Below are 9,764 nucleotides of genomic sequence, written 5' to 3'. Positions count from 1 at the left end.
TCCAGGAAGGTAAGACCACAAAATTTGGAATTTTTGTATGGAGGTCAATGAGTGTCGAAATTGGTCAACAAATAGAATTTCTAAATCGCTGAGGCTTGTTTGATCTAATATAAATTCGTACTGGCTAGGTTGTTACGAATACACTGACATACAATAAGTGGACGGACGTAGCATTTTGGCAACTTTTGAAAAAAAGATATACTGGATCTACAAAGAGAACTGAAACTTGTTAGCAATGGAGAGTATTTAGCAGTTGTAGGCCTACACTTGCTTAAAAATAGTAGGCTAATTATATTGGCATGCGCATGTCATTAAGTCCAGCGCACACAGGGGAGTCTTATTCGTGAGTGTGATACCCATAGTGACAACATTGCCTGCAGTATATCTGATTCAAATGTGATTATTCATGAACTTATAAGGCAGGAAATGAATTTCCTTGTCAGAGGGCAAACTATTATATTATCTATTCAGTGTGGTTACCAACAGTAAAGTACGTAAGTAAAAATTATTTTTTGGGGGTATCTGTACTTTACTATTAATATTTTTGACTACTTTTAGTTCACTACATTCTTAAAGAACATAATGTACTTTTTTACTCCATACAATTCGCCTGACACCCAAAAGTACTCGTTACATTTTGAATGTTTAGCAAGACAGGAAATGGTCCATTCATGTACTTATCAAGAGAACATCCCTGGTCATTCCTACTGCTTCTGATCTGGCAGACTCTCCAAACACACATGCTTTGTTTGGAGAGTCTGCCAGATCAGTGTTGGCGTGTGCCCCTGGATTTCCATACATTTAAAAAAACAAGAAAATGGTGCCATCTGGTTTGCTTAATATTTTTTTTAAATGTAACCTTTATTTAACTAGGCAAGTCAGTTAAGAACAAATTCTTATTTACAATGATGGCCTACTGGGGAACAGTGGGTTAACTGCCTTGTTCAGGGGCAGAAGGACAGATGTTTTTTTACCTTGTCAGCTTGGGGATTTGATCTAGCAACGTTTTTGTTACTGGCCCTACGCTCGAAACACTAGGCTACCTGCCGCCCCAATAGAAGGAATTTGAACTTACTTTTACTTTTGATACTTAAGTATATTTCAGTAATTACATTTACTTTTCATATTAAGTATATTTAAAACCAAGTACTTTTAGACTTTTACTCGAGTAGAATTTTACTGGGTGATTTAACTTTTATTTTAGTCATTTTCTATTAAAGTATCTTTACTTTTACTCAAGTATGACATTTGGGTACATTTTCCACCACTGGTTACCATGGTCTGATCATCTGAAGAAGCGGGCCACAATGCTGTTGATTTTGGTCTTCTGGAGGCGAAGGTGGTCTGTTCTGCAACTTGTCCACCTCTTGGTAGATCTTCAGAGCTCCGTGAGCATCATAGGCCTTCAGGTAACGCTTGAAGAATTCCAGGTTGGTGGGACTTTTCATCTTCCCTAAATACCTTGGTCTCATGGATGATCTTTGGGCAAAGCTGTGGTCCTTCTTAACTGGACTACTGGTGGATGTCACCACTGGCTTCTCTAAAGGACACATTTTTACAGTATGGCATGTTTCATTGACTTATCATTGAAGCTGATAGGAAAAGCTTTAATGTAATTTCTGTCATACCCTGTACTGGCTTCCAGTCACAGTAGAGCCTATGAGTTTTACTGATCTCCTCCACAGCCATCTTGGGGTACTTCGAAGCCATGGTTTTGAAATGGAAGGTCGTACAGATCTGAGGAGAAGATCCACAATTACAACTTTCTGTTGTATCCTTGCATTATTCGGTACAACTTTTGTCCGTAGAGTACTTCTACTACAACCAAATGGCATTAATTATGTTCTTACTGGTATTCCTGTAGTGCAGGTGGATTAAGCCTTCCATCCTGACGTCCTCTAAGGGCAGCAAGGCTCAGGTCTCCTCAGTGAGAGGCTCAGTACAGGCCTGCCAGTGAGCCAGAGCCTCCCTCGTCCTCCTCACCTCCTGCTTTGGAGCAGTGGGAGCACTAGAGGGCGCTGTCACTCCGCGACTCACTTTCCCCGTGACCTCATTCTGAGTGAACTGAGAGAAATCAATAGAGGAGTAAAACTACAGGAGGATCTGGCGTAGCTGTTTCCAAATTCCTCTATTCTAAAAATAAGATTAGAAGTTAGTTTGTCTTTATCCAGAAAGGGATAACCTTGTACTGACACTGAATACATGAGTTTGTAATCAAGGGGTGAGGAAAAAGTATAGAAAATACACGACTGTCCATGTTATCACTTTGCGGTCAAGCACATACTGCAGTCAAAGGTGTAACACCCACCTGGTATCATTTCTGCTTGGCCATGTAAATCCAGGGCATCATATTTCCAGAGGGGAGGGGCAGATTGGGGTCTCCATACAGGCATGAGGGGGGAATATGGGATCACTGCTCCTGCTGTCCAGGCTGGGCAGGCTCTTGGATGGGCGGATGACTGGGAGGGGGCCGGTGCTGGACCCAAAGGTAACAGAACTCAACTTTTTGAGGAGAGTATCTTTGAGCTCCCACTTCCTCCTCTTGCTTCTGCCCTCCCTCTTGCCACTAGGCTAACCCCTGTAATGCATCCCAAATGGCACCCTATTCAAAGTACTACTATTGACCAAGGCCCATAGGTCTTTGGTCAAAAGTTGTGCACAATAAAGGAATAAGGTGCCATTTGGGACGCAGACCCTCCTGTGTTACCAGCGGGGATGCAACAGGTGGTCCTGATGCTGGAGCCCTCTGTGAGGTGGACAGTCCTGATGACAGTGAGCGGGGCCTGGTAGCGGATCCTCTGAGTCTCATCCTGCTGCCAGTCTATCTGGAGCACTGCACTCTCACAGTGAATGTCACCCGCTCCTCTTCTTCAGGTACACGAGACACACACACCCACCCACGCAGGCACGCACGCACGCACACACAAAGGGCTACTCCCACATACATTTCAGTAACTTATCTCGGGTATATTTTTTCTTTTTTATAGCTTTGGTACTATTTTCGCAAGTATGTGGTGAATTTTCAAAACTCTTACAATAAAACACCAAACTGGTAACACTTGTAAGGCAGCCAGTTTTACATTCAAAAACGTTTATTCTGCATTAATTTTGTATGTTTACTGTGAAATATAATAAGCACATTGGTTTAATCACCAAAACACAACATAATGATATCATCTCAATTTAGTTATTTTAACAACTAATTATTCCAATAGCAAAAAATGTAAGATACATGTTTAAAAATGGCCCTTTGACCGTATTATGCTACGACACTGTAAATTACAGTACATTACACTGTTTTCACATTAGACAATACATTTTCACTACCCATTAAAATTGACTGAACATCACATTTCCATAATTTGATCCCATGTGTGATCATTGAAGACATATTTCACAATTTAAAGAAATTAAAGAAACAATGTTTAGCAGGAGCTAGTTTGCAACAAGCCTGTCTTGAGCATTTGGCCTAAGGTTCTCATCGAAATCATGGTAAATATTCTCATTGTTCATGCACCTGGGGAAATCCTTTTGAGTTTTGTACTAAGAGTTGTGAAAATGTACCACATACTTGTGAAAATTGCACTAAAGTGATTAAAAACTGTATGAACACAAATGTATACTTTTCAAGGCCGTAAAAGATTGTGAAGTAGTTTCTAAAACCTAAATCATCTGAGACAATAAAAATACATACCATGAGTGCCTTTGACAAAAGAGCAGAAGCGCCTCATCCCTCTCACACTGCCCAGGCATCTCTTCAGCAGCCACTGGTCCGCAAATGTCCACTTCAGTTCATCTGACAAGGGAAAAACACAATGGACAGGTGAGAAGACAAAATACACTGAACAAAAATATAAATGCAACATGTAAAGTGTTGGTCCAATACTTCATGAGCTGACATAAAAGATCACAGAAATTGTCCATATGGAAAAAGCTTCTTTCTTTTAAATTTTGTGCACAAATGTGTTTACATCCCTATAAGTGAGTATTTCTCCTTTGCCAAGATATTCCATCCACCTGACAGGTGTGGCATATCAAGAAGCTGAATAAACCACATGATCATTACACAGGTGCACCATGTGCTGGGGACAATAAAAGACCACTCTAAAAATCTGCAGTTTTGTCACACAACACATTGCCACAATTGTCTCAAGTTTTGAGGGAGTGTGCAATTGGCATGTTGACTGAACGAATGTCCACCAGAGCTGTTGCCAGAGAATTTTATGTTAATTTCTCTACCATAAGCCGACTCCAACGTCGTTTTAGAGAATTTGGCAGTACGTCCAACCGGCCTCACAACCTCAGACCACGTGTAACCATGCCAGCCCAGGATCTCCACAGCCGGCTTCACCTGTGGGATCGTCTGAGACCAGCCACCTGGACAGCTGATGAAACTTTGAGGAGTATTTCTGTCTGCATTAAAACCCTTTTGTGGGTAAAAACTCATTCTGATTGGCTGGGCTTGGCTCACCAGTGGGTGGGTCTATGCCCTCCCATGCCCATCCATGCCTGTGCCCCTTCCCAGTCATGTGAAATCCATAGATTAGGGCCTAATGAATATTCAATATTTTCTAACATTCTTTTAATCAGGAAAAAAGCACAATCTTGCAACGTGTCAAGATGACAACCTATTCATCTTTCTACTCCAAACATATTTACTTTCAGCTTGTCATGACGAAAACTGCAGGAACTCTTTACACAAAATGTAGTAGTGATACAGCTGTCTGTTTTGAAGTAAACAAACCGATATGATCTGTCATACCAGGAACCCACCTCTTCTCACATCCTGCAATGAATGACAGGCCACTCAGTAGCAATTTGACTTATCAGCTTGAATGTGGGAATCTTGTTGATCATTTGATTGTTTTGTAAACCTAAATCAGTGTGAGTAAGTAATTGACTTTTTAAAGATGGTTTGGTTACCTGGATGCATGGAATTTGAGGACACAAGTACCAATTGTTTTAGGATAGAACACATAACGGAGTCTGACCAAACACCTAGGCCAAGATATACATGAGAAATAAGTGCATCCAAGATATACAGAATCAACAATGGTAGCTACTGATTTAACTGAAGAAATGTGCGCATACTGGCAAATTCAAATGTGTTGAAGAAATTCAAAAAACTGTAATCTTTGATAAGGTCCGCAAGTGCTTTATCACATTGTCATCCTAAAAGTAGACCACAGAAAGTGAAAGACAATTTTCTTAAATTAAATGTTACATTTTCATTTGAAATTCAAATGTTATTTATCTAAGCTAGTACACACAGAGTAAAAACGTGCATCAGTCATAGCTACACACCTGTTATTTGTGTCATTTGAGATGTGTGCCGTCTTAAACTTACAAAAGGCATCCCTTTGGTCTGATCAATGACGTTCTGGTAAGACTAAGTAGTTGTCCATATAGAAATAAAAGTTAGGCCTATAGGAACACCATTAGTATTTTTTTTACAGCAAAGTCTTTTCACAAGTTTTGCATTCTTGAAGTGATGTCATAAATGGCAAATGTTCCAAATGTATCATTGTTGAGTGAAATTGGAATGTCTTGACACCATCTCTCACTTCCTCATGGAAAACCAATACCCCAAGGCCAAAGAGATGATTTCAACTTTTCTGCTACTCTACAGTGACCATGATATAGCCTACTTCAGAATAATACAGAAATGAAGGTCCTGTAGTAGTATTTAATTCATTGTGCAGACCTCTTATTTGATCAATGTTCCAGAAATGAGAAATATTTACCTACAATTGTTAATGTGAATGATTTCTATAGCATACGAAGGCTCTTCATCAAATGTAATATTTTCTAAGCTGAGAAACTAGATGAATGTAATTGGTATTCAGTTATTTGTAATTATAGACCAGGACTACTAGTTTCTCAGTACATCAATAGCCTATTTGTACCACAGGGTGGCGTTGGGAATATAGCTCCTGTCAACTAGCTCATCGTTTCTGTTGATATAGTGATGAGAGGCTTTTTGAGGGAGTTTTATTTTCCCTGAGATGGAATTTAGGTCTATCTCCCATCAAATCTCGATTGGCTTTAAATATGCATATATTTCTAGCCATTGTAGTACTTTATGTAATCTAAAGTTTTCTGCTCTTTGTAATGGTATAGGTACTAAATAGCCTACACTGGTTATTGTATAAACTGTACCGTACTGGATGCATTGTATCAGTCACACAAAATGACACGCAATGCTTTTTAACTATACTAGAGGGCGTTGCGACTCGAACCCTGTCCAATGATCGTGCCGCGTGTGCTGTCACTCACTTTGGAATAAACAAATCGTGTTTTTCTCTGACCAATCAAAGACTCCGAGCTCCAACTCTCTTGTTATAAATGGAACTGAAACAAGAGATCGAAGCTAGAATGAGAGAACAACTATCGGGATATTTTTTAACATTATATTGGACTTGCCAGTCCTTTACATTTTATTTAAAAATTCTCGTTTTTCCAGGTAATCTTCTATTTATTCCTTATGATATAGCTACTGCCTACCTTTTTTACTTAACCTATTCTATTGCAGCCAAGTTTGACTACAGTGGGTGGTGGATCTTCTGGGGATTGCTGAAACAAGAGGTAGTTAGTTTCATTGGGTCATAAAGGAGGATGATGATGATAAAATATTGTTGTTGGAAAATGTGTTAATTAGTGCAACATGGATTATGGTGGTTCACAGCCTACCAATCTAGGAATGGTAATATGTGATCAATATGGCAGAAATTGACGTATTTGTGTCAGACTTGCTCTACTTGAAGTGGTGCAAACATCTGTTTTGACTCAGCCATTTTCTTTAGTTTAAATCCATGGCAAAGAGCTATCTTCGCGTGCGTGCTTTGATTTGTTTTGGAACAATACACAGCCCTGTCTCCGAACGGGCTGTTATGCAACGTCATGTTTATTCAACGAAATCAATGCTGGTCAAGTAGGCGGCTGCTTTGAGGTAGACTCATCGTACCTGTTGTCTTTTCGTCGTCATTTCTTAGGTGTTTTATAACAAACAAGATGGCTATGTCCGCCAGCGCCGAACTGAGTAAGGCTGTTAAACAGCAGTACATGGAACTCCCTCAGGGAGACAAAGTCCAAGTCATGTACGTCTGGATCGATGGAACCGGAGAGGGACTCCGCTGCAAAACCAGAACGCTGGATTCGGAGCCCAAGAGCATCGAGGGTATGTAATTGGAACGGAAGGGCTTACTTTTTTCTTTGTTGGCATTTGAGTTCTGGGGGTTGTAGGCAAAATTTATTTAGGATCCTACCTAGTTGTTTTGACTGACTTGCGTTAACTAAATAATTTGCTTTGATTCTATAGAACTGCCAGAATGGAACTTTGATGGCTCCAGCACCTACCAGTCTGAGGGCTCAAACAGTGATATGTATTTGATTCCTTCTGCAATGTTCAGAGATCCCTTCCGCAAAGACCCCAACAAATTGGTATTGTGTGAAGTGCTGAAGTACAACCACAAGCCTGCAGGTAACCTTGAATTATTGGTGTGCATCGGTCTTGCTAAGATTGCTTTTATTTATTTGTTATTTTTTTGCTTTAGTGTCTAATATGGGTACATTTATTTAACAGAAACCAACCTTCGTTTGACGTGTAAAAAAGTCATGGACATGGTTGAGAACCAGGTCCCTTGGTTTGGCATGGAGCAAGAGTACACAATCCTAGGCACTGATGGACACCCATTCGGCTGGCCCAACAACGGCTTCCCTGGCCCACAAGGTAAAGACCCATCATAGTGATCTTTGACTGACCTTATACAACTTGCTATCCCAGCAGATGCATTAGTTTGAAATATCTGAATTGTTATCTAACCATGTTTCTCTATAGGTCCCTATTATTGTGGAGTGGGATCTGACAAGGCCTATGGTAGAGATATTGTGGAAGCCCACTATAGAGCCTGTCTGTATGCTGGGGTCATGATCTGTGGCACCAATGCTGAAGTAATGCCTGCACAGGTAAGCACAAATCCTGTTTAAAAATGTGGCGTTTCTGTGATGGCATAGGATCTGCCAATAGAAAAGACTGACTCATAAGACTGACACACTCAAACACTTGTTTTGTCCATTTTTAGTGGGAGTTCCAGGTTGGTCCTTGTGAAGGCATCAACATGGGTGATCACCTCTGGGTGGCTCGCTTCATCCTCCACCGGGTGTGTGAGGACTTCGGCGTGGTGGCATCATTTGACCCCAAGCCTATCCCTGGGAACTGGAACGGTGCTGGCTGCCACACCAATTTCAGCACCAAAGAGATGCGAGAAGAAGGCGGGTTGAAGTGAGTACTGGATCATATCAAGATGCATTCATGCAAGGTTTAATGCGAAATTGGCATGCATCATTTGTTTGTTCAATAGCAAATATGTCTTTTGGATGTTGAATTAAGCCAGACTTATTTGAATGTTCTTTAGGTAATGCAAATGGTGCTGACCCACCTGTCTACTTTTCTGTGATTTAATTATCTTTCCTGCTCAGGGCCATTGAGGAGTCCATTGAGAGGCTGGGGAAGAGGCATAGCTACCACATCCGCGCCTACGACCCTAAAGGGGGGCTTGACAACGCCCGTCGCCTCACCGGCCACCATGAAACCTCCAACATCCACGAGTTCTCTGCTGGCGTAGCTAACCGTGGCGCCAGTATCCGCATCCCTCGCACCGTGGGCCAGGAGAAGAAGGGCTACTTCGAGGACCGCCGTCCGTCGGCCAACTGCGACCCGTATGCCGTGACGGAGGCTCTGATCCGCACCTGTTTGCTCAGCGAGGAGGGAGATGAACCTGTGGACTATTAGATCCAACGAGATCCACAGCTCTCTGGACTTAGTCCCCTTCCCCTCACCCTCTTTTTTTTAAATGGCTGAAAAGTCAAACTAGTACTGTATTTGTAATTTTTATTTTCCACTGAAATGATTCTAACCTTGCATTTTTATGTAGCTTAAAGTTGGCTGGTCAACTTAACATGGAATTAAATCTGGTGTTAACATATTGGGGGAGGGAAAGAGAATGTCTGACAGGGTATTGTCTTTCCCCTCTCGTGTTTGTTGTTTTCTAGTGGGGAGTATTTGTAACGTAACTGTTTTTAAGTCCTCATTTGATCTCTTTCCCTGCAGTCTGTTGAACTGAAATGATCTAAAGCACATATTGACACTGACGACTAGGGCTGGGTGGCATGTGTCATTTTCTTAATAAAACCTATGGCTAGTTTGTGTACTTTGTATGTTGACCTGCCTTTCAAACTATCTACTGTTTCAATGTTAACTATAACTAGGAAGTGTATTTAAATGGAAACATTTGACACATTTCTGGATCATGTTGTATGGTACACTTTAGATGTCTGGCTCCAAATACTGTTGTCTTTAACATTCGGGTCCGTCCAGCCGTATTGCCAATTGTAGTGTTCCTATAAGACTCATGAAGGCGTTTTATCCTTTTTTGTCAACTGATATACTGTTATAGCACCTGATTTGGTAAAAGCTGCATTTGCTGAACCGGGTTTTTGTTTTTTACATTTAAACTTTATTTTACCACAACTTTGACTGTTTTTGATTCTTGTCTCAAAACCAGTTTACTAAAATGCCAAAATGTGGCATGTAGGACTAATGCAACAGTATAGCAGAACCAGGGCATTTCAGAAGTGAAATCCTAAGGTCATCCATGTTCCTTTGACGAAATTCATCTCATTGCATGAAATTCCCACTGAGCGCAAAACTGGAAGTCCCCCTACGCTGGCTGACTGAGGAAAGGGTCTCTGGTGGACACTATTGC

General features: G+C 41.0%; 1 protein-coding gene and 1 long non-coding RNA gene across 4 annotated transcripts; one reads left to right on the top strand and one right to left on the bottom strand.

Annotated features, from left to right (window-relative positions):
* Window positions 1–1,174: 1,174 nt before the first annotated feature.
* On the bottom strand, window positions 1,175–2,434 carry LOC115157097 (uncharacterized). 2 transcript variants are annotated; one of them, XR_003868386.1, is made up of 4 exons: window positions 2,309–2,434; window positions 1,851–2,055; window positions 1,629–1,737; window positions 1,175–1,540 (listed from the first exon to the last, which is right to left on the bottom strand). It is a non-coding gene; the product is annotated as an uncharacterized LOC115157097 (long non-coding RNA). The 2 variants fall into 2 exon arrangements; XR_003868385.1 differs by having other exon boundaries at window positions 1,175–1,737.
* Window positions 2,435–6,359: 3,925 nt separating this feature from the next.
* Window positions 6,360–9,529, top strand: LOC115157095 (glutamine synthetase). Of its 2 annotated transcripts, none has more exons than XM_029705023.1 (7): window positions 6,360–6,463; window positions 6,993–7,177; window positions 7,319–7,480; window positions 7,583–7,729; window positions 7,838–7,965; window positions 8,082–8,281; window positions 8,479–9,529. In XM_029705023.1, exons 2-7 carry the CDS (start codon window positions 7,012–7,014, stop codon window positions 8,789–8,791), a joined length of 1,116 nt encoding a protein of 371 aa, XP_029560883.1. In that variant the 5' UTR covers window positions 6,360–6,463; window positions 6,993–7,011; the 3' UTR covers window positions 8,792–9,529. The 2 variants fall into 2 exon arrangements, with proteins under 2 accessions (XP_029560883.1, XP_029560882.1); XM_029705022.1 differs by having other exon boundaries at window positions 6,373–6,585.
* The last annotated feature ends 235 nt before the right edge of the window (window positions 9,530–9,764 follow it).

This window comes from Salmo trutta, chromosome 21, assembly GCF_901001165.1.
Source record: "Salmo trutta chromosome 21, fSalTru1.1, whole genome shotgun sequence".
Taxonomy (NCBI): domain Eukaryota; kingdom Metazoa; phylum Chordata; class Actinopteri; order Salmoniformes; family Salmonidae; genus Salmo; species Salmo trutta.
This window is presented reverse-complemented; position numbering and strand designations above follow the sequence as displayed.